The sequence below is a fragment of the Megalobrama amblycephala genome, linkage group LG9 (genome assembly GCF_018812025.1).
Source record: "Megalobrama amblycephala isolate DHTTF-2021 linkage group LG9, ASM1881202v1, whole genome shotgun sequence".
NCBI classification, from domain to species: Eukaryota; Metazoa; Chordata; class Actinopteri; order Cypriniformes; family Xenocyprididae; genus Megalobrama; species Megalobrama amblycephala.
In genome coordinates, this window is record NC_063052.1 from 1,025,682 (window position 1) to 1,050,521 (window position 24,840).

The window sequence follows — 24,840 nt, forward strand, 5'->3', positions numbered from 1 at the left end:
GCATTTTGCACCTCACGAGGAATAACCATCAATTTTATTATGGTTACTTTTCTTAATTAAGACATCCTTAATGATGTATGCAGTCTTCAAATGCGAGCTCCGGAGGACGCAGCCTCTGAAATGAGATGCAGACTGGAATTGCTGAAGACTAATTTCGGCAGTTCAGAATCAATTAATTGTTTAAGGCAAAAATTACTTTTTTATCCTGCACTTTGATCTTTAAAACAAAAACACACGCAAGTTCGACCCAAATGTTTAATGTCATGATTGTTACCATTAGTACCATTAGTACCATTAGTATTTGCATTAGTTTATATCCAGCTGGTCGCTTTTATCGATTCATTATGCAGCAAAGTTGCATAATTAAAACTAGTGTCATGAGAAAGCAAACTGCATCATTATGCAGCAGACATATATAAACAAATCAGAAATGCATTCGATTTCAGTTCTCTTTTATCATCACTGTAATACAATACAAATCTTATTTAAATAATAATCAGTGTTCTAAAATGGAAGCAAATAATGTATACATACATACAATATGTGTCTAATGTCAAGGCTATGGCCTTTGTGTAGATATTTAAAGATGGTCATCTTTAAGCATGACTTATAAGCATGATTTATATGAAATGGTAAGACTTTATAATAAGATTCCATCTGTAAGGTTAATAAAAGTAGGTTATTGTTCATTGTTAATTTCAACATTTCAACATTTTACCTCATTGAACGTTTTCAGAAACTGTATTTTTGCATGATTTGTATTTTTATTGGACTACTAACGACTGTAGGGTTCAGTGAGTGAAGGGTCGCACATCGGTCGAGAAGTGCAGCGCCGCACCACGTCTTTAAAATTCGAACACATTGTCTTCTTTGGGGCTGTTCACACAGAACGCGCTTTTCTGCGCTACTTTTTCTTTGTTTTTCTATGTAAACATGCGCTAGAAGGACGTACAGAACCGTTGCGCTCGCATCTTGATGCATGACATGGCGTTCTAAAGCCATGAAACAGTTCAGCTAAGTTAAAAAAAAGTTTTAAAAAGCGTCTCGAGACCTTGCGGTTTCCCCCATTCCACTGCCCGCGTCTCGCGTTTTTCAAAGCAAAAACGCGTTGTGTACGCACACAGGCAGCGCCACTGGGTCTGTCTGCGTTGTCCAGATACTGATAGCCTACTTAATTGCTTGCTGCTAGACGCGGCGCGTCGTAATGAACTTCACGTGCAGAACAGCACATGTATTCAAATCAAAGCGATGTTAAAGCGACAGTCATCACATTATAAAATGCGGTTATATTTTTTCCGGCATCACCGGGGCCCTCCCTCAGCCCGGGGCCCTGGGCTTAAAGCCCAGGTAAGCCTGTGCATTAATGCGGCCCAGTCCGCGCACCGTCCGCATCGTGAAATTTTCGTCATTAGGAGGGTTCGCGGATGACCGCACTACCCATCCACATGCAGCCCAATTTCTGTGATGGCACGGACAATGTGTGTGTACTGTACAACAGCCCATGCGAGAGTGAATTGAGCAGCGCACACGCCGAACGCGTCTTTCTACAGCTAAATACTTTCAAAGGCTCGCACGCGCGTGTGTGCGCGAGACAGAACCCGTGTACATATGTTCATAAAAATTAAGTATAATAGAAATAATGTTGTCAATAACTTTCTATAGTCTATCTATGTTAAATATACTGAAAATCATGGATACTCTTTATTCAACGCAATAAAATGCACATAAAAAGTGATGGAAAAATATTTAGAGAAGAAACTTATTGTAAATTTATTAGGAATAAAACATATGCATTAAAAAGACAGAATAATTCATAACTGGAATAATCTTCGGACTCATCGCATCTGAAATGATGCTATGATCATTCTGAAATTCCAAAGCAAGTCGAATCGGTCGAATTCAAATGTAGACTGTGTTGAAAAGTTTTTACCATTTCTGTCTGCATGTTCGTGATAATATCTTATTTATATTAAAGTCCTGGGACTCTTTCGCATAAGAGCCATCATCCCATCCAATTTGCATATGGGCCCAGGGCTGACCACTGGTGTCACGGGGCCTTGACTTGCTACGCCACTGGTGTCACGGGGTGTCAACTGGGCCTTCTCATGAATACTACTGTTTTTTCTCATATCTATGAGGCTATGGACTCGGAGGCTAAGGTTAGTGCCTTCACTTCCACTATCTGGTCTATCTTGGATAAAACAGTTCCGTTTAAGAAAGTTTCTATCACAAATAATGATAAGCCTTGGATGACTACAAATTAAAGATCTGATAAAAGACAGACAGCATACATTTTGTTCTGGCAATAAAACCCCTTATATATGAATTTAAAATCAACTATTACCAAAGCCTAAACAGTGGTTTAAGTCTGTGAAGGCACTAATGGGCATGAAAGGAGACAAGAGTGATATGGTGTCTCAGGATCATAACATCATGCAACATGAGTTGCAATTGCAGTATACCACCTCCACAAAGAGAATGCAGCAAAGGCTGCTGGTCCTGATGGTATCCCTCCTGGGGTTTAAAGACCTTTCATGAGAAGCTGGCGCCGGTGTTAAGTGATATCTTCAACTCATGCATGCAACATAATATTTTTCCAAAACAATGGAAGGAGGCTATAGTTAAGGCTGTTCCTAAAAAAGCAAAGCCCAGTTTTCCAGCAGATTACCGCCATTTTTCATTACTCAGCTGTGTTGGAAAACTGTACTAAGGAATCCTCAGAGATGCCATTCTGGAGGATACAGTTGTTAAAATTGAACCATCGCAACATGGCTTTATGGCGAACAGATCTACTGACACTGATTAAAATTTTGCAACACTGGCACGAAGCACTCTACAGCAACCCTAAATTAGATATTCATGCTGTTTTTGTTGATTTTACTCAAGCTTTTGACACTATTGATCACTGTAAATTGCTTCATGTTTTGGCTGACATGAATGTTAGGTGACCCCTTTGGCTCACTGTAAGAAGCTATCTGAGTATCCTGTGCATCTAACTCCTTTTATTCCAGCTGGTGTTCCTTAGGGGGACTTCTATCCCCTCTGCTTTTTGTCATCTCCATAAACAGCTTGGATTTATGTCTGCCTCCTTTGGTAATTCCTGTGAAATATGCCGATGATCTAACAATCACTGAGCTTCTAATGGGATCTCTAACTGGGCTAACTCTGAAGGCCTTGGATTCAGTGGCGGAATGGGGACAGGAATTTACATTGGCAATGAATGGAGCAAAGGCAGTGGACGTGGTCATCAGTGCTAGGAATGATGAAAACATTCCCTGCCCTTCTTCTCCTGTTATTTCAGGACATGTAATTAATAAGAGTTTCCACCTTTAAACTGCTTGGAGTTCAAATTTCAAATATGGCAATTTGCCATGCCCAGGAGTAAAACAAAAAGACATGAACTTTATTTTATCCCTCATGCTCTTAAATTGTTTTACAAATAACTTCTAGGTGTTTGATTGTATGAAGCCTATTTCTGCTATTTTTTTCTGTGTATTTGTGCTATATTACCTCACAGAAATTAATGGTATTATTATTATTATTATTATTATTATTATGGCAGAATTATTTTATTTTACTTGCTTTTAATTTGCTTTAAACCAGGTATATAAGGTTGTTTTTGAGTATGTTACAGTATGTTTAACACATTTCAGGGTTTTGTGCTGCAATATCCTGCCTTAAACCTTAAATAAAATGGAAAGAAAACAAACAAACAAAAAACATTCACTACCTGCAACAAAAAGAGACGCACGTTATCCAGAATTCACTTTGTAACTGCTTTTATGCCATTTACTCACCTGAACTGTGCCATTCATCCATCTGTTCAATAAACGACTGTTTGGATTGTTTATATCTGTCTTTGAGTGTGGTTTATCTGACACCATGGATAAAACAATATCAATTAAATATAAATAAATGTTATTTACATCATTAAACCAATTGGGAGGAGTTGTGCTGTCATTTAAAGGGAATGAAGTGAAGAAAAAGAAAACCACAAAAAAAAAAAAGTGTAAGAGAGTTTAGTGTAGGCTAAAGTAATAATTTTGAATTTGCAAATTATATTTTTATTTTTAATGAATGGTTCAAATGGTCACTTTAATAAACCACAAAAACATACTCGAGTCAAAGCCACATCTTTTACCTTGTTACTTACTGTAGATCTGGGGATTCAGTTTTATGAATCATATTCTCAGACAAGTGAATTTGCTGAAAGTCTTCCAGAAAACCACATTTACATTTAAATTCATTAACAATATGCACATATTTATTCTTAATCGTATGCCTAACATGCTGAAAATGGCGTTAATGTTTCTTGTCTCATCACAATAAATTACTAAATACATTTCATGAATCTCAATATATGATATGTCAATGATAGAACTATTCCAAAAATGTTGAATGGTTTGCATCACTTCAGTCATTTAACATTTCTATTGGAAAACATTTCGTAGGCCTCTTCAAAATCATTCATCTAGCCAGGCTCATTTACAAGCCTCGACTGAGCGAAAACGTCTCGGTTATGTATATAACCTTAGTTCCCTGATAAGGAACGAGACGCTGCGTAAATCGCTATGGGAACGCCTCTGCGTGATGTCGTCGTGAAGCACGTATGCAATCAGTCCAATCAGGAGACGGAACGTCATAGGCGGGTGACGTCACTGACCAGGAACCATAAAGCCAGCCCGAAAACACTGTCATTCAGCTTCTCAAAGTCTGAAGCAAGTCGCTCTCGGGCATGCAGGGAGTATGGCAAGGTTACGCAGCGTCTCGTTCCCTGTCAGGGAACTAAGGTTATATACATAACCGAGACGTTCCCTTTCAAGGGAACTCGCGCTGCGTAAATCGCTATGGGAACGCCATACCAACGTCGCCATAGTAACAAGTGACCGATCGTGTGAAGCCGAGGCGCACATTCACAGTAGCACTTGTGCCCCTGGAGCGGAGCCGAGGTCTAGTTCATAGAACTTAACAAAAGTGTGCGGTGAGGACCAGCCTGCCACATCACAAATGTCAGAAAGGGATACCCCTGAAATAAAGGCCTTGGAGGCAGCCATAGTCCTCGTAGAGTGCGCCCGGACAGCCAATGGTGAAGGCTGTCCGACCGCCTCATAAGCAAGTGACCACCCACTTGCTCATTCTCTGCTTAGATGCTGGTAAACCTTTTCTTGGTGCACCGAAACATACAAACAGCTGATCGTTCTTTCTCCAATTGGCAGCTCTGTGTACATAAGCATCCAATGCCCGTACTGGACATAGCAGATTTAAGCTTTTCCTGGTCCGATGACGTAAATGGAGGAGGACAGAAGGCCTGCAGCATTATAGGTCTCACAGTATTAGTAAGAACCTTAGGGATATATCCCGGTCTGGGATGAAGAAATGCCTTTACATTGCCAGGCGCAAATTCTAAGCACGATGGAGCAACCGACAGGGCTTGAATGTCCCCAATTCTCTTGAGAGACGAAATGGTGATGAGAAACACTGTCTCTCGTGCGTACTGCAGGTCTCATCCTCAAAATGCCACGAAGGAAACGGGTTATATGCGGGTGTCTCCCCAAAGAGACTCCACTGAAAGGAGCATGGTAAGCAGCTAAGGCCGCCACATACACCTTTAGTGTGGAGGGGGATAACCCTGCAGAAAATCTATCCTGTAGGAAGTCCAGCACAGCGCTAACCGGGCAGTTAACTGGATCCCACTGATGATTTTCACACCATGAAGTGAATAATCTCCACTTCAGAGCATACAGTGTCCTCGTGGATGGAGCTCTGGATAATAATAAATAATAATAATAAATTTTATTTAAAGGCGGCTTTCAAAACACTCAAGGACACTGTACAGTAAAAAGGTAGTTATAAAACAAATCGAGACACAATACAAACAAAGCAATAGCTAACATATAATATTTAAAACTGGTCAGAGAAAGCTAATTTAAATAAGTAGGTTTTAAGATGTGATTTAAAAGTAACCAGACAATCACTTTGTTGTAGGGATAGTGGTAGAGAATTCCAGAGACGAGGAGCAGCACAGCTGAATGCCCTGGACCCCATAGTAACTAAACGAACAGAAGGTACAGCAAGAGAGACAAAAGAGGAAGATCGAAGTGTACGCATCGGAGTGTAGATGTGGAGCAGTTCGGAGAGATATAAGGGTGCAAGATTGTGAAGAGCTTTGAAAGTGAGAAGTAGAATCTTGTACTCTACCCGATATTTAATAGGAAGCCAATGTAAATGATAGAGAACAGGAGAGATATGCTCAGTGGAAGAGGTTCTGGTAATTATACGGGCAGCTGAGTTCTGGACCAACTTGAAGTTTATGAAGGAATTTGTGAGGTAACCCAAATAGAAGAGAATTACAGTAATCAATGCGTGAGGTGACTAGAGCGTGTACAAGAATGGCTGTGGAATTGGATGTGAGAAATGGACGGAGACGGCTGATGTTCCGTAGGTGAAAATATGCAGACCGAGTAATATTGTTTACGTGTGTTTCAAAAGACAAAGTACTATCGAGGACGACACCCAGACTCTTAACCTGAGAAGATGGAGAGATTATAGAATTATCAATTGAAATTGAAAAGCTATTGGATTTGGACAAATTGGATTTAGTGCCAACAAGAAGAACCTCTGTTTTATCAGTATTCAACTTGAGAAAATTGTGTGAAAACCAGGATTTAATCTCTTCTAAAGGATTGGAGTATGGTCTCAACAACCTCAGTTGAGAGACCGGAATCTATGAGACGTGCCCCCTCAGAGGCCACGCCCACAACTTCCATAACTCCGGGCGGGGATGCAGTATTAGACTGCCCGCCTGAGAGAGAAGGTCCTTTCTGACCGGAATCTCCATCGGAGACCCGTCCAGGAGAGAAACCAGGTCTGAGAACCAAACTTGGGCCGGCCAGTACGGGGCTACCAGTAATAAGCAGACCCCGTCCCGGCGAACTCTCTCCAGAACTCCTGGGAGTAGAGCGATCGGGGGAAATGGGTACAGCGGTAGCCTCGGCCACGGCTGTACCATAGCATCCAGCCCAAGAGGTGCTGCGTTTGTCATGGAGAACCACAGTGGACAGTGAGTCGTCCCTAGAGACGCAAACAGATCCACCTGGGCTTCGCCGTAGTTCTCCCAAAGGAGCTTCACCACATCCGGATGAAGTCTCCATTCCCCGGGCCTCGGCCCCTGCCTCGACAGGATGTCTGCTCCCACATTCAGGTACCCCGGGATGTAAACTGCTCTGAGGGATAGCAGTTTCCCTTGGGACCACAGAAGAATCTGATTCGCCAGTTTGTAAAGCGGGCGTGATCTCAGACCCTCCTGGTGATTTATATACGAGACTACTGATGTGTTGTCTGTTCTGACTAACACATGTTTGTCTCTGAGGTCTGGGAGGAAGTATCTCAAAGCTAGAAATACCGCCATCATTTCTAGACAGTTTATGTGCCATGTGAGATGATGGTCCTGCCACAGACCCCGTGTCGAGCGACCACTCATGATCGCCCTGTCTGTCGTAAGCGTGACGCGACGACTGAGAGCCCCCAACACAGGTCCCTGGGATAGAAACCAAGGTTGCTTCCATATGTCTAGAGCACGTAAGCATCGCCGCGTGACTCTGATCATACGAAACGGATTCCCCCTCAGTGAGAACCCCTTGGTTTTGAGCCACCACTGCAGTGGTCTCATGTTCAGCAGGCCACAAGGTATAACGTTGGACGCTGCTGCCATCAGACCTAACAGTCTCTGGAACTGTTTTACAGTGAGTGACTGGCCTTGCCTTATGTCCGAGACAGTATTGAGGATCAATGTTATTCTCTGTGATGTGGAAGGATTGACACATGGAAATACGCGTCTTTTAGATCTATGGTCACAAACCAATCCTCGGATCTGATTTGTGACACGACATGCTTTATTGTCAGCATTTTGAACTTGAGCCTTGCTACTGTTCGTTTTAATTGTCGTAGATCTAAAATCGGACGTAATCCTCCGTCTTTCTTTGGCACAATGAAGTAACGGCTGTAAAAGCCTGACTCCCTGCTGGGAGGAGGGACCCTCTCTATAGCCTCCTTTTCGCAAGAGTGTCTGCACTTCTTGTGCCAGTACCAGAGCCTGCTCGGGATCTACCACTGTGGATAGAACCCCGTTGAATCGGGGTGGGTGTGTTCTGAACTGAATCGCATACCCCTTTTCTATAGTTCGCAGGACCCACTGAGATACTTTTGACAGATTTTTCCACTCTGACAAAAAATCTACTAAGGGTACCAGTCTCTCGAGACTGGCCTCTGGTGTTACATGAGCAGCCAGCACAGTGCCCTGAAGCGGCGGACCGGCAGGGAACAACTGGCATGACTGCAGAGGAAGCGCGCCACCCTCGGGTGACACGCAGGGAATTACTGCGCCCCGGCATTGCGGCGGGGTTGGCAGAGCGCCCTCCTGAGGGCACTGAAGACTCACAGGCACCGTGTAATGAGGTGAACACTGCTTGTCTCCGGAGGGGACCACCCTCAGAATCCTGACTGCCCTTATGGCGTCAGGATTTCTTAGACGAAGCCCTCTTAGCAGCAATGACGGCCCTCAGATTCGTCTTGCCCTTCGAGGACTTCGCCTGCGGGTCAGCTTGGTATGCTTGCATGATGGACATCGTGTGCAAGCATGCCGCCGCCTGACCTGCAGCCGAGTACGCTTTGCCCACTAGCGCTGAAGTAGTCTTGAGCGGCTTAGTGGGCAACGTCGGGGCTTTAAGGAACGACGCCGCATGAGGAGAGAGATGGCTCGCAAGCGTCTCTTCTGCTCTTGGCATCGCCCCATACCCGTGTCTCCTCATCCCTGCCACATTGCTGTAGATGGAGGTTTGAGGTGTGTAGACACGGGTAGACACCGGTTTCTTCCACGACCTCAACACCTCAGTGTGGAGGTCGGGAAAAAATGGTAATGCCCGACGTGGAGGTTGAGCAGACCTGGATGGCAAGAAGCGTTCATCTAGCTTGCTTCTCACCGTCTGCTCTTGCTTCTCGGCCGGCCAATCGATGTTCAGTTTAGCCACAGCACGAGAAAGCACCTCCATGAGCTCCTCGGTCGCGGGAGACTGAAGTGGCGAATCCTCAGACTCTCCCGTGGCCACACTAACAACATCCAATTCCTCAGAACTAGACGCCATTAACGTGACCGTATCCCCTGGAGCAGAAGAAACCGCAAAGCGTGCTTCCGACCACCGGATGGATACACTACCAGATGTACCAGGTGAAGGCAGAGATAAGGCATGACCCGTCTCTAACCCCTCTGATACATCCATCTGCGAACCCCAGGACATAAGGTGCCGCCCTGCTTCGGCAGAAGCGGGACCCGAGCCCTGGGGAACGCGAACCGAGCCACTCTCCTCGAAGAGAGCTCGGCGGGAGCGCAGCGTTTTCAGCGGGAACTTATCACAATGCACACAAGCAGCCCCCTCGAGAGCTGCCTGGGCATGCTGCACTCCCATGCAAACAACACACATTTCATGCGAGTCCCCGTCCGGGATGAAACGCGGACAAGGGTGCACGCACTTCCTGAAATGTTGCTCACTCGCCATGATAATCACTCGTAATAGAGACAGACAACAGTAAATAAGACAGACAGATCACACGGAGCGCTTGCTGAAGACACAGAAGCTGAATGACAGTGTTTTCGGGCTGGCTTTATGGTTCCTGGTCAGTGACGTCACCCGCCTATGACGTTCCGTCTCCTGATTGGACAGATTGCATACGTGCTTCACGACGACATCACGCAGAGGCGTTCCCATAGCGATTTACGCAGCGCGAGTTCCCTTGAAAGGGAACTGTATTTTTCTGTTCAAGTTCCAGAGGTCTGAGGTCTCCTTGTCAAAAGGTGAAGGGTTACAACAAAATAAATCTGATTATTATGTGGAATATGTCCTCCTCAGTGGTTGTGGTATATGAACCAGTCATCAGTCCTAAGCATTTGAAGTAAAAACACTTGTGGGCTATATGTAAATGTACTTAGTTTTTACATTGGTATGCACTTAATCTGCAGTGATATCAAAAACTGATGAAACATTTAGCATAAAGTTTGATTATACTATGTAGAAACAGATATGAATGAACAAAGAAATAACATTTAAAACACTGAAAGGTCTGAAAGAATGATAAAAAATGGTTCTCAGGTATGGTGTCTAATGGTAATGTACTAATAGTATGTGGCCACTATATCACAATTTCCAGCTAATGTAAGTGATTAGGTTGTTGTATATAGTTGCCAATGTCATCATAGTCACTTCCAGAAGAGACGGCCTCATTATCATAGCTGACAGGTGAGTACAACGGGGAGTCCTCTCTGTTGCTGCCCCCTTTATCTAGTTCTGATGATAAAAGATAAACCAAAGAAAATACATAGAAATTACATATTTTGTGCAATAATCTCGAAACATCACAAAAAACATGCAAGAGGTTTGTACGTTGCAAACAGTAACATACACTGCCCGGGCAACAAAAAAAAAATCGCTGTTTGGATTTAAATAGGCAAATGCTTAAGAGGATTATTATTGCAGTGATTATTAGGTTTCTAGCATGTTATATGTTTGGCAACAGTTCTTCTAACCCTAACTGATGGAGTGTGTAGCTTTTTATTTTATTTTATTTTATGTAGGAAGACACATCATGGCCATATTCCAGGATGACAATGTCAAAATTCATCAGGCTCAATTTGTGGAAGAATGGTTGGGAGGGAGCATAAAGAAATATTTTCAAACATGAATGTTTGGGAGGGTGCATCAATTTTTGGTCAATATCTTGTATTGACAATGCAAGTGTCAAGCACTCTGTAAAGTCTACTACAGCACATCCCAAAGACTTTCAATGAATTTAAAGTCTGAACTCAGAGGTGCCAATTCATGTGTGAAAATGATTCTTCATACTCCCTCCAAACCATTCTTTCACAATTTCAGCCTGAATAAATCTTGACATTGTAATCCTTGAATATAGCCATAATGTGTCATCCTACATGGTTGTTTAAGGAATGAAAAGCACACTCCATCAATTAGGGTTAAGAACTGTTGCCAAACATATAACATGATAGAAACCTAATAATCACTGCAATAATGATCCAATCATAGACTCTTTAGCATTTGCCTATTTAAATCCAAACAGCAAATTTGTATGTATGTATGTATTTATTTATTTATTTATTTATTGGGCCAATCAGTGTATATTAAGAAGTGACCACTGTACAGCATCTCAACAAATAACAAAAACATAAATTTGAGGTGTAAATGTATATTATCTGTTGGTTATAGACACCTTGGTAATTGAAGGAAGGATCCAAGGTGTGGCCCAGGACAGATCTTCTGGATTCCTGCTTCAGGAAATCTTCATTATCTGAGTCAAATTAGGAAAGCTGTTACAAGAATATCTACAGTCCTCAGAAATTTAAACTAGGCCACTATTTCTACATCCTCATTTGCAGTTTTGCTCTTAACCCTCCTTAACTTTTTGAAAAAAAGGTTGGGGTTTGTGGCTGTTCATGGTCATTTTTGACTGGGAACAGTAAGTTGCTTGTTCTTTGGTTGATGAAACACTAGTAACTACAAAATTATGCTCTTTTTAGTCGGTTTTAGGTTATTTAGATCTTATCTACCCAACCTATGCTGCTAAATAATCTGCTATAGCTGGCTGTAAAAGTGTAAAATCTTTTTTTTTTTTCAATTTCAATTTGCTTTGGCACAACTTTCACAAGAAAGTGGATACATGAACATGAACACATTCACAGAAAGACCAAGAATGAATACTGAGAAAGTAAACAGAATTTTGATTTCATGTTTCAAATTTCAAATATTTATAAATAACAAACAAAGAGAAATAAAACCTTCCCTTTCTTACCCTCCTCCATCACACTGTTCAGGTTTGTGGCCTTTACAGCAGGCGTTTTACCATCTGCACTGTACCGCATTGAGTCTACATAAGAAAGAAGAGAAAAGTCTACTTACAGTACTGCCTATTCAATTTCACTGTTGGGGAAAGTTACTTTTAAATTATGTAATGCATTACAATATTGCTTCACTCTCTAAAAAAAAAAGTAACTAAGTAATGCAATTACTTAGTTACTTTTTATAGAAATTAATGTTATTATGTTAGTTTTTCTCTCTTAGGCTGGGCTTGCTTGTTTGTTTTTTTAATACAAAAAAAAAGTTATATTTTTGGAAAATGTAAAGGTCATTTCACACCAAAAGTGAAATGAATAAGCCGCAAGCTTATCCAGCGTGGAACCCGTAAGACTTTCATTCATCTTTGAAACACAGAAGAAGATCTTGTTGATGAAATCAGACAGCATTCTGTCCTTCCATAGACTGGCTTTGCAACTTGATTTTTGACGCTTTAAAAAGTTTATAAAGTGATCGGAAAACTAATTCATATGAATCGAGCAGTTTAGTCAGTTACTTAGTTGGTTAGTCAGTTTCTCAAGAGAATTGAATGCTTTTTATGACGAACAGATTTCATTTAGGCTTTCACTCATATTTTTGAGCTATTTTTGAGCTTTCAGGTTTTCCATATTTTCATTTTGGGGTGAACCTTTAATATTGGTATACTTCTACCACTGAAAGTAAACCTGAACCTGAAAGCAAACCTGAAATTTCTGTGTTCGGTAGAATTTTGATATAAATGTATGTGTCATGTAGATCATAGCACACTTTAGATATCTCCCTAATCAAATACAGCTAATTCAACTCATCAGCTCATTAGTAAAGACTCTAAGACCTCAGATGGGTGTTTCAGATAAGAGATTTAAAAAATGTCCCGGCGTCCTTTTTTGGGAACCAGAAAATAACAGCTGTAGAAGCCAGATTTTCTTGAAGGAAGGAGAACATTTTAATGACCCCTCTACTTAATTTGTGTTACGACCGTCTAGGGGTCGGCCACAACAGGAAGAAGAAGAAATGAGTCTCACTACCAGAGAGATTCTGAAAAGAAAAGATTTATTTCTTACAGAGGGTTTAGCGTCAGGGGCAGACAAGGCCAAATCGAGGGATGTAGGGGGTTTGACGCCATTTTATTTTGTACATGTTTTCATATTGTTTTTGGTTAGGGAGTTAGGTAAGTTTAAACTGTATTTTGTTTTCTTTATTTTCAAATTAGGAATTGTAGAGGTTTAAAAAAAGGATTCTTTTGTTTATTAATAAACAAAAGAATCCTTTTTTTAAACCTCTACAATTCCTAATTTGAAAATAAAGAAAACAAAATACAGTTTAAACTTACCTAACTCCCTAACCAAAAACAATATGAAAACATGTACAAAATAAAATGGCGTCAAACCCCCTACATCCCTCGATTTGGCAAAGATACAAAAGTATTTACAGGTAATATTTACAGAAGTCCGTAGCAAACAAAGCAGAATCAGAATCCAGAATCGATAGTCAAACAGGCGTAGGTCAAATAAACAAGAAATATCAACAAACAAAATACTACAGTCAGTCACACTCACAAATACAAACTCCAAATAATCACTCACAATCAATCTCTCTGGCACGACACTCTAGACTAACACAAGCCACGCCCATCTGTAATACAAACATGCATAGGCACATACACAGCGAGAGAAAATGCACAAGACAAACACAGGACAACAGGATGGGATAAATGAATAAATAACTCTGCTCATAACATTTGCGTTTCATTTTTGAAAAAGGAACACTTCAAGTTTTTTGTAAATTTGAAAGTAATGCATCACTTAACTCGTTACTTGAAAAAGTCATCTGATTACGTTACTCACATTACTTGTAATGCGTTATCCCCAACACTGGAATTCACAACAATATTTTTTTGTATAGGGAAGAATGGGGATGGTTGTAACACCTTTTGTTCTGATGTATGTAACTCAGTGTTTACTGAATGTTGCAGTATGTTTAAAAAAATGATTAATCTGAGCATATCTTTTTTTTTTCTTTTTTTAAATCATGTACCCTTGTAATCTTTAAACAAAAACTTAAACTCTAACTCTGTAAACTGATGGTGTTACAGCTGACCCCATGTTACAACCATCCCTAGTCTTTCCTGCTTGCTCAGTATTGTCCATAACACATAACAATGACTAACTGTGAAAAGTGGCTTCCAGACTGATGTCATGTTGCTCATAGTCCGTATCATACGATCTCTTCTGGACTACAACAGCTAACAGTGAGGGGAAACACAGGAAAAATAAAAACATTTTTGTAAAAATTTGGCTTAATTGTTAATCTTAATGGTTCTTGAATTGGTTTTTGAATGTAAATTGTAATTTACTATTTATATTTTATTTATTTTGGGGTTAATTATGACATGCTGTTCATAGCTTCTGTGAGATTCATTCCAAAGGTTTGATATAGCTAATTAGGTGGTCCATAAGGTTTTCTGACAACAATTTGTTTAAAGTGTTGTGTTTAGATGGTGATGATTTGCAGTTTTGGACCTACCTTTTTTCTTTTTATTATGATGACACAAGAGGATATTTGTGATAACTGCAATCACAAGAAAGAAACCCAGAACAAAACACCCCAGTAACTCTGGAGATGGGAAGAATCGATGTGAATTTTCCATTTTCGTCATCTCTGGATGAAAGAAAAGAAAAGAGTCCCAGACGTGATAAAAGAGTGATGTTTCTACCTTACATTACACACAATTTCTATAAATGCAGCCAACCATGAATGTTATAACTTTAATCATTTTCAGTTTTAGGTTTCTTGGAAAGTTTCAAGATTACCTGTGGTTGCTGGTGTTGAGTTTGGTATTTGAGTGGTGGGAACAGGCAGACCAAGAGAATCTGGAAAAGAAGAATGTTTATTTTGAAGCTGTTTTACATAGGACTGTGCAATACTGTGCTGCTCCAAACTCTGTGTGAAGCTCTGACCTACGTTAGTATTAAAGGCAGCTCCTGTAGCTGCTTTGCTTTTGTTTAAGTGAGCAGCATCAGAGAAGCCTTAAACTTTGCAGTAGCCATAATGTATATGTAATTATTTAGAATTTCATAATTAAAAGGGATTATAAGTAAAATTTGTATGTACAACACATTTGAGGCAATGACACTGGTTCTCACAGTTCTCTTTTGAATAATGAATAACAATGTCACACAATTTGGTGTGAGATCGCCATCAGGAGTTTGTTAGTTTGTTTTTGTTCTAGTTTGTTTTTGTTCCCAGTCAGTTGTTAGTTTCCTAGGTTACTGATTATGCCCTAATTTGTTTACATAGTTACTGATTAGTTTCACCTGTATTTCATTTAGCTCCCTTTGTTTGCTCAGTGTATTTAAGCCCTGTGTTTCTGATACTCCTTGTTTTCTGATACTTCTTGTTAATGTGTGGTGTAATTTTAGTTCCTGAGATTTTTGTAGTGTTGTTCTGAGTTGGTAAAGTTTAATAAAGACTGTTATTGTTATCTCTTTTGTCTTCATCGTGCACTGTTACCACACTAAACGTGACACTAACAAAACGGGGGGTGAGGGGAAACAAAGGGGAAAAATGTCAATAAATCTTCAGAAGGTTTGGAATATAGCATATGAGCTGTACTACCTACTTTTTTGAAACTGTTTTGAAGTTTGACAGACATGGTCACTATAATGAGGGCTGTGTGAAGATTTTAACAGTTATTTTAGTGTTCAACAGAAGAAAATTAGAACATTTCTGTTTTGGGGTAAACTGTTGCTGTAACTATTAAAATATTCCCTTGCATGTTACATGTGAAAACACAAAACATGTTACTTACTGTTGCAAATCAACCCAGCTGCTTTTGTTTCCATGCACAAATATTCATTGTTAATGTGCTCAGGACACTGCCACAGGTTTTTGCTATTCTGCTTACAGATAAAATACCAGAGTGTTTCATTTTTATGCTTGAAGGGGGGGTCAAAGGCTGTGAAATGTTTGACCTCTCCACAATTCAGCATATCACAGGCCATTGTAGCTTCATCCTTCTGCCAGCACGTGTCACACACTGTCCCCCATGTACCATTGCGATGGATTTCCACTCTCCCAGCGCATCGATCCAGACCTCCTGTCAGTCGCAGGGCCTTGTATTCTTCATTAAAATGAGAGGAGACATGTGAACAGACACATGCAATGAAAAAAATAACGTATCACCACGTATCACCACGAGTGGGCAATATGACCTTAAAACATATGAATCTTAAAACAGCAAAAAGACTTATCAAGTAGTAATTATTGGCAAAAATGTGGATCCATCCATAATGAACTCTAATCAACATCACTTGAGATGGTACTTTTAACTAACACATAGTGTTACATACCTGAGCAAACCACACCTGCATCCTCCTTATGCCCACAGTCGTGTCCTTGCATAAGTGCTGGACATTCCCATAAGCTCCCCTCTGTTCCAGTGCAGCTGAGTTCATCCAGGTGTATGGGGCCTGTACCCTGGCCATACGGCTCACCTTGCCCGCTGACAGACACAGCGTACCCACAACCAAGCTGTGAACACACCACATTTGCATCCTCCATATCCCATCCATCATCACACACTGTGCCCCAGGATCCCCGCCACACCTCCACACGCCCCCCGCAGCGATGACCGCCCCCAACCAATCGGACAGCAGCATTGCCTGAAGAACCAGTTAGGACATTTAATCATATAAACAATACCAACATTATTTACATAATTTAGATATAAAAAATCTTTCAAATACAAACCAAAATCATGTTTACAGTAATGCACTTACTAGAATATTTATTTTGAAAGTGGTATATAAGTAGAAAAAGGGTATATAAGTAGAAATGTGCAGCTTTTTTCCATACAAAAATGTTTGTAAAAATTGTCTCTATGTTTCAATTCAAGGTGGGACTACTTTTCTAGGAAAATCTGGTTATATGCTACCAATGTAATTCCTGCAACTGGAGTTTGTGTAAACAACCCTTCCTGGATAGCAAAATTGCTATGGCCCAGATCCGGCCCACATACCGCGTAGAATGATGGCACTTGGCTGTTTTGCTCCTGTTTGACAGAACTGGGCTACAAGAAGGCCATTGCACAGCAATGTCAGCATTTTAAAAGATTATTTACCTTTTTTAATGTTTATGTGTTAATTTGATTACCATTGTTTTTAATAAATTTGTTATCTTTGCCAAAACCGTCCCAGTTCTGAATATAACTAGACCACATTTTCTACAACATAGGCCACCTTTGGTTTACAACCAGACAGGGCCGTCCTTTGGATGTGGCATCCAGTGTGCTTTCTCTAACTCATGCTTGCCCTTAGATTGTGCCACATTTTTTCCCACATTTAATTTTGTGACATTTGGCCATATTCACTATTTTCCAAATGAGCCACTTTAGGGTCACACCTAGATTACACACTGCCACTGCAGTGCAGCTTTGCCTAAAAAGGCCATATTTGGGCCATATTTTCTATTACACATGTGGACCGGTTTAAGCTCACATACATTTTGTATGGGCCAGAAGAAGGCCAACAGTGCCACATCATTGCCTGATGTGGCCCATATCCGGATGCTATCGGGGTTGTGTTTGTGGTGTGAAAGTTAAAGGGTTCATCAGCTTTACATGGTCATGAAATGAGTAGAAAACTTGGACGTAATTTGACACAAACAAGGTTAATAAGTGATTTTATCACATTAGTTTCAAATGTATTATGTGCAAGTTATATTATCATTTCAAAATAGTGTGTATTTTAACAGTGTATCCAGGTGAATTGTTAAAGTAAGTTCTTTACTGTAAAAAAATGATTTTTGCATTTTTGAGTTCAATTTTCACAAATTGAGGCATGCATTGAAATTCTTTTGTGGTAACTGACAGCATGTCACAAATGCTGTCACAGAACTTAAAGGTGCAATATGCAGGATTTAAAAAAAATACTCATACAAAAAATAATGCCTCTCAATCGTTACTTATGGTCCACTAAAGGTGTGTTGGTGTTTGGTCTACAAAGGCACTGTCTTGTGCCTGTAATTTCTTATTTTCTTCTTGAATAGAGTGTTGGAACTATGACGCATTTTTGTAAGCCAAAACTTGGAAGTGAGTTAGCATTTTAGCACTTCCTTTTCCATCGACCAAAGTCATTTGGTTTTTTTAATGGGTTTTTGGTTAAATGGCTGAAATAAGGTCTGTGGTTAACACAAGCTCAAGATACTTTCACGTTTTATTTTACAACATAAAATACAACAGGATTAACCTACCCGTGACTTTTTAAGCTGTTACATGTCTTGAAAATGCCGGTTGCTAACAAGTGGCTAAATCAGACTACAGAGGCTGTCGGCGACATTAAACGTCATCACACTTAACAGGTAAGCTCAGTCCGCTTTTACAGCCTAGTTATGCTTATAACTGCGCTCTTACAAACTATTCTAATTCAAACTTTCAGGGAAAATGTTTTTAGATAAAGACTGAAGTTGTCGGAAGCTTAGTGGTGGTGACTTTGAAATTGTGCGACCATGGTGTAGTTCGCTTATAGTGCACCTTTAGCTTTTTGCTTCTGGCAGCTGCATTTAGATAGGCTTCAAAATTCAGTTGCAGTTGTTTTCTCTACACAAAAACAATTCGATAAAATTGCTATTGCCTGTTTGACTACTGTCTGTAACTCGAGTGAGATTATTAGGCATTGTAATTACGTTTTTATGATGACACGTATTATTAGTGAGCTAGACTGAAGATAGCTAAAACTCGCTCGCAAACTATTAGCGTATGTGTTCTTTCATATAGCCTACATGCAAAAAAAATGCTATTCATGTATGATAAACAAAATTTGCAAAATAGTTCATCACTCATCTTTCCGCAGGTAGTTTATTGAGTCGGTTGGGCCGAGCGTGCAGCTCGGGGAGAGGGCTTGCGCTTCCGATGGTGTTCCGCCCAAGAGGAGGGGCCAAGTTTGAATGCTGTGTTTACAAACTGTAACTGAATATCCTGCATAGTGCATCTTTAACTTGTACTGAACCCAGAACATTTCTTTAAATTAATATAATATCATCTTTTTCATAACTGTTATATTGCCATGTAAAATGTACAGACTTACCACATTTAACTTCAGAGAGGATTGAGCAGCTATATTTAGTTACCTCCGTACAGTTTTTTAATTGATAGTTGTGATAAACACAGTTTGTGAAACAGGTTGTTTTCAATTGCGCACTGCTCTGAATGAGTCTGTAGACCTGTCCACAGCCAAGCTCATGGCATATCTCACTGGACACATTATGGGCAGTGTCTTCAGTCAGAGCCACAGAGGATTCTGTGTCTGGGGATTTGATAGTCCAGGAACATGGGCTAGATATTAGAGCCACATAGGGAAAACCTGGAGGTGAAAGAAGAAAATCAGCATTTTAACCTCAAGTATATAAAAAGATGGATATGCCATTCTTATTAAGCTGTGCAATGCATTCCGTGTGAATGATATAATAAACATAAATATAGTATTGATTTATATTAAGTAGCCTAAATTTACTACATTACCTTAAAGGTCCCGTTCTTCGTGATCCCATGTTTCAAACTTTAGTTAGTGTGTAATGTTGTTGTTAGAGTATAAATAAAATCTGTAAAATTTTAAAGCTCAAAGTTCAATGCCAAGCGAGATATTTTATTTAACAGAAGTCGCCTACATCGAACGGCCAGTTTGGACTACATCCCTCTACTTCCTTCTTTAATGACGTCACTAAAACAGTTTTTTGACTAACCTACGCCCACAGGAATACACAAGAGTTGCGTTTGTAGAGTGTGTTTGTCGCCATGTCGTCGAAACGCTGCTATTTTCATCCCGCAGTCCAATCACCGGGTCTGATTCCGGCTCAAATTGATAGGGTAAAATTAAAGACATGTTTACAATAACACTGAGCGCGTGCATCTCCACGTTATGGTAAGAGGCGTGACTTTTCGGGCCACGGTGCGCTCAGAGCTGTCGAATCACAACACAGGAACCGCTGGCACAATCAGAACTCGTTACGTATTTCTGAAGGAGGGACTTCATAGAACAAGGAAGTCATCAGCCCGTTTTTATGACAGTGGAAACAGCGGTATAGAGATAAGTAAATTATGTGAAAAATACTGTGTTTTTTTACACGCGAAACATGAACACATGTTATATTGCACACTATAAACACAATCAAAGCTTCAAAAAACCACGAAAAACGGGACCTTTAAGTCTAAACAGGATACTGAATTTAGTCATATTATTTCATAGATTTGACTTTGTTTGATATATGCAATGCAAAATATATTTTTTATTATTTTTAAATAATAAATGAATTCAATGAATAATATTAAAATAAATCAATCAGTTTTTCTTTGGAATATCAGCCAATATGTCCTTATTTCATTTATATATGTCCTACATTTATTTATTTATTTTTACCACATATTTCAATCAGAGGCAAGTTTGTCTTACACCTTATTTCTTGTATATGGGAACAGTTTTTACATTTTCATATAATACATTCCAACCTACAGACATTCTATTTCACGCCCCACTGGTTCTTACCACAAATAACCTCAGAGAGCACCTTGCAGTGGCTTCTCACAGTTTGAGTGCAGTTGTTTAGCTCAGAGTCATGGTAAAGGCATCCTGTGAGACAGGTACTGTTCAATTCTGCATCAAATGCCTTTAATTTATACACATCGCCACATCCCAGGGACAGACAGATCTGAGAAGAGAGACTTTTAATATCCTCCACGGCTATAACTGACGTGTTGTTTCTAGAAGTGCTGAGGGTCCAGGAGCACGACCCAGAACGCTGATCTGCTTGTGACACAACTGAGAATATAAGAAAATGTACTTTTTACAATGTACTTTCTCAATGCATATTCCTGGTCTATAAACTATTTTTCAGTGTCTGTTATTCCAAAGAAAATTATAACAAAAATTGTCTCTGTAATCTTTAATCAAAATGAAATAACTTTCTTGGAAAGGCTAACTAGAAAATGTTAACCAATAGCCAAATAGTTTTTAACAAACTTGCATTTGTTCTTCCCATTGATTTTTATCCAATCAAATCCCAATGCATTGGAAATAATAATGATTTATTAAAAATGTTATTTAAGTAATTTTTTTAGGATATCAGAAAGTGAGAACTAATGCAAGTTTGCTAAAACAAATGTAAACTATTAAAGGAAGAGTTACCCATGAATATCAAAATGATATACAATTTTAGGAAAACAAATAACTCACGTTTCACATTGACCCTGACCTTTGGATGCTCAGCAGAGATGACACTGTCATATCCTGAAAAAGGGCAAGAAATTGATAAATTGTCGCCTCTGTTACATAGCTGGATTTTTTTTTTTACCAAACTAATGAAGAGGCGACATTTAAAAACGACATGTTTTCATTCCACCGTGTGCCAGTAACCATCAGACCTCTGCACAACAAATGTTTCTGTAAATGTTTTATTCTGTGGGTTTACTGAAATACTTAGATGGCAACTAAATTATTAATTATATAATGGTAGAACAAAGCTACAGATGCGGTGGTATGTTTAGAATCTGCAAAACGATACTGTTAACAAAATAAGAGGGATTATAAATTGTTTATAATTTTTTATTTAGTACTGGCATGGATAAGCTTCACTTAAGCTTTCACATCACAGATGTTTAGTTTACAAGACAAAATAATAGCTGAATTTACAAAAATTAGCCAGTTAAAGAGTTTACAAATGCTTGATTCATAATGCTGTCTTTACCTGGATGATCTATGACTGTTATTTATTTATTTATTTTTTTGATAGTTGTTCACGAGTTTCTTGTTTGTCCTGAGCAGTTACAATACCCGTTGTTTTTTGGAAAAAATGCAAATCTTTCTAGCATTTTGAGATCCATCTTTTCACACCGAGGACAACTGAGGGACTCAAATCCAACTATTACAAAAGGTAAAAACATTCACTGATATTTAAGAAAACAGCACAATGCATTAAGATCTTTTGAAAAGAATGAGGTATAAATGTTTATTTTATTTTTTTCATTTGTAAAACATTTTCAGCTGGTTAAACTTAGAAATGAAAGTTCACCTGCTGCCTTAAAAATCTGAGTTAACTCAACTAAACATAAGTTAACTCAACTTGAAGATAAGCTTTGTTTCAACTCACAAATAGTCAAGACAATGCATAACTTTAAGTTTAAATTTTAACTTAAAATAATGCATTGTCTTGACTATTTTTGAGTAGAAACAAAGCTTATCTTCAAGTTGAGTTAACTCACATTTTTAAGGCAGCAGGTGAACTTACATTTCTAAGTTTAACCAGCTAAAATGTTTTACAGTGAGCTACAGAAGATGTTTATATGTTTGATTTACCCTGATCCTTTTTTTTTTTTTTTTCAAGTTTTCACACTTAAAGCATCATGTTGCCTTCTTAAGCATCAGTGAATGTTTGCACCTTTTGTAATAGTTGTGTATGAGTCCCTCAATTGTGAAAAGACGGATATCAAATTCATATGGAAATCAGAAGATGCTGGAAAAGCAAACAATGTTCAGGAACTGGAGGTTTTCTCTGAAGACCAGCAAGCATTTTAATTGCTCAGGACAAAAACAAGAGACTCATGAACAAATATCACAAAATAAAAACGGGGTTATTTTTATAAATTCATTTTTTATTTTGTCTTGTGGACTATACAGTATGTAAAACTGTATGTAAAACATTTTATGTGAAACAGCTTATTTAGGGCGTGCAGTGGTAAAAAGCAGTAAGTATGTTTTATGATCCCTGTTGTTTTGTTAAAATTAAGATGTTGTAGATATTCTGCAAGGTGTATCTAAATTTATGACCGCAAATATATATGGTATTAGAATTTGTATAATAGCACAGTTAGATGCAAACTTACATCATCATACAAACAAAATTTAATGATATTCAACCATCCTTATACTTTATAAATGCAATAATTTTTAGTCTTGATTCCAATAAAATAGAAAGCATTACTGAAGTGCTTACAACAGCTTAGTATGAAATTGTTTCTCTATCTCTCTGTTTAAAAAAAAACTGATATTTAGCTTTTTTCTTTTCTTAAAAATACAGTACTGTGCAAAAGTCTAAGACATGTTAGTTTTTTAACCAAAAGGTTTTAAGCCAATATTTATATCTTTTGCTGTAGTGTGTCAGTGTTATCAGTTTACATTTCCAAACTATAAATGTTAGTTGTAGATGTTAGATGTAGTTTGGACTACATCCCTCTACTTCCTTCTTTAATGACGTCACTAAAACAGTTTTTTGACTAACCTCCGCCCACAGGAATACACAAGAGTTGCGTTTGTAGAGTGTGTTTGTCGCCATGTCGTCGAAACGCTGTTATTTTCATCCCGCAGTCCAATCACCGGGTCTGATTCCGGCTCAAATTGATAGGGTAAAATTAAAGACATGTTTACAATAACACTGAGCGCGTGCATCTCCACGTTATGGTAAGAGGCGTGACCTTTCCGGGCAAGGTTCGCTAAGCTGCTATCGAATCACAACACAGGAACCGCTGGCACAATCAGAACTCGTTACGTATTTCTGAAGGAGGGACTTCATAGAACAAGGAAGTCATCAGTCCGTTTTTATGACAGTGGAAACAGCGGTATACAGATAAGTAAATTATGTGAAAAATACTGTGTTTTTTTACTCGCGAAACATGAACACATGTTATATTGCACACTATAAACACAATCAAAGCTTCAAAAAACCACGAAAAATGGGACCTTTACAGCGTCTTGGAGACGTTGCCACAGTTCTTTTGAATTTAGTCTGGATCAGTTTATTCTGTTTCTTTGTGTAATCCCAGATGGACTCGATGATGGCGAGATCAGATCTGTGGAGCATTCCGGCTGTTGTTAGACTCCTTGTGCATATAAAAATCTCACTGGAATATTACAATTAATAGCAAAAGTAATGTTTGGAAATGTAAACTGATATTTCCTACTGACACACTACAGCAAAAGTTATAAATAACTGGCTTAAAACCTTTTTTTGTTGAAAATACTAATGTAGCACTTAATCTCATCATAAAAAAAAAAAAAAATCTTTTTGCTTTTCCTTCCTTTAATCCTTCCTTATTCTAGTTTATACTACTCTAAGCAATGTCTGAAACTTGAATTGTGAGCACTTCTTGTGTCTATTTGTCTTGTGCCACGATGACTTGCTTGTTGTATCCCTCACTTGTAAGTCGCTTTGGATAAAAGCATCTGCAAATGATTAAATGTTAATGTAATTGTTAAATGTAACGTGCCTAAGACTTTTGCACAGTACTGTATATATATTTTAATTAGCAAAGACAAATTACATTGATAAAATTACAATAAAGACATTTAAAAGGTTACAAAGAAATCCTGAAAAAAAGACTGTTTCTCAACACTTCATTAAGCAGAGCTGTGATAAGAAAAGTTTGAAAAACAAAACAAAACAAACAAAAAAAAAAACATTATTTTATAATGATTTCTTAAGGATCATAATACTAAAGTACTGACTGAAGAACTAGCTGCTGAAATTGGAACTTTGTTATTACAAGAAAAAAATATATTTTAAAATATATAGATTTTTTTTGACAATATTTAAAAATACTACTGTTTTTTATTAAATAAATGCAGTATTTGTAAACATAATCTTATATAAAAACAGAATCTTACTGATCCCAGATAGATAGATACCTTGTATAAAAGCAACAGTTTGGACAATGGTCATGATCTTGAAAGTCTCCATTCTTCATGAGCTGGATGAAGGTTGTTTTCAGTACTGTTGTGCTTCACTTTCTGAATCACTGGGAGGAAATGAAACTGCCTAGCTGTTTTTTTTTTTTTTTTTTTTTTTTTTTTTTTTTTACATAAACTATAGGGTAAAGTGGGGTGAGTTGTGCCAGTTTTTACTCAAAGTGACTTTAAAGTGAGGCCATGGCAGTAATGCCTTCAACTTAAGAATGTACATA

General features: G+C 38.7%; 1 protein-coding gene across 3 annotated transcripts; it reads right to left on the reverse strand.

Moving 5' to 3' along the window:
* Window positions 1-4,018: 4,018 nt before the first annotated feature.
* Window positions 4,019-24,677, reverse strand: LOC125274687 (scavenger receptor cysteine-rich type 1 protein M130-like). 3 transcript variants are annotated; one of them, XM_048201090.1, is made up of 12 exons: window positions 24,566-24,677; window positions 21,122-21,175; window positions 20,435-20,707; window positions 18,980-19,255; window positions 16,247-16,558; window positions 15,706-16,017; window positions 14,708-14,767; window positions 14,421-14,555; window positions 14,065-14,139; window positions 11,854-11,928; window positions 11,275-11,352; window positions 4,019-10,337 (listed from the first exon to the last, which is right to left on the reverse strand). In XM_048201090.1, the coding sequence occupies exons 1-12, from the start codon at window positions 24,615-24,617 to the stop codon at window positions 10,201-10,203; spliced, it is 1,839 nt and encodes a 612-aa protein (XP_048057047.1). In that variant the 5' UTR covers window positions 24,618-24,677; the 3' UTR covers window positions 4,019-10,200. The 3 variants fall into 3 exon arrangements, with proteins under 3 accessions (XP_048057047.1, XP_048057049.1, XP_048057048.1); XM_048201092.1 differs by lacking the exon at window positions 20,435-20,707; XM_048201091.1 differs by lacking the exon at window positions 14,065-14,139.
* Between the last annotated feature and the right edge of the window lie 163 nt (window positions 24,678-24,840).

Coding starts and splice junctions, on each gene's coding strand:
- LOC125274687 (XM_048201090.1), bottom strand. CDS start 24,617: ATGGAGACTTTCAAGATCATGACCATTGTCCAAACTGTTGCTTTTATA. Junction 21,176..24,565: donor AACTGTTGCTTTTATACAAG/GTATCTATCTAT, acceptor GCCCTTTTTCAG/GATATGACAGTGTCATCTCT. Junction 19,256..20,434: donor GCTCTCTGAGGTTATTTGTG/GTAAGAACCAGT, acceptor TTTCACCTCCAG/GTTTTCCCTATGTGGCTCTA.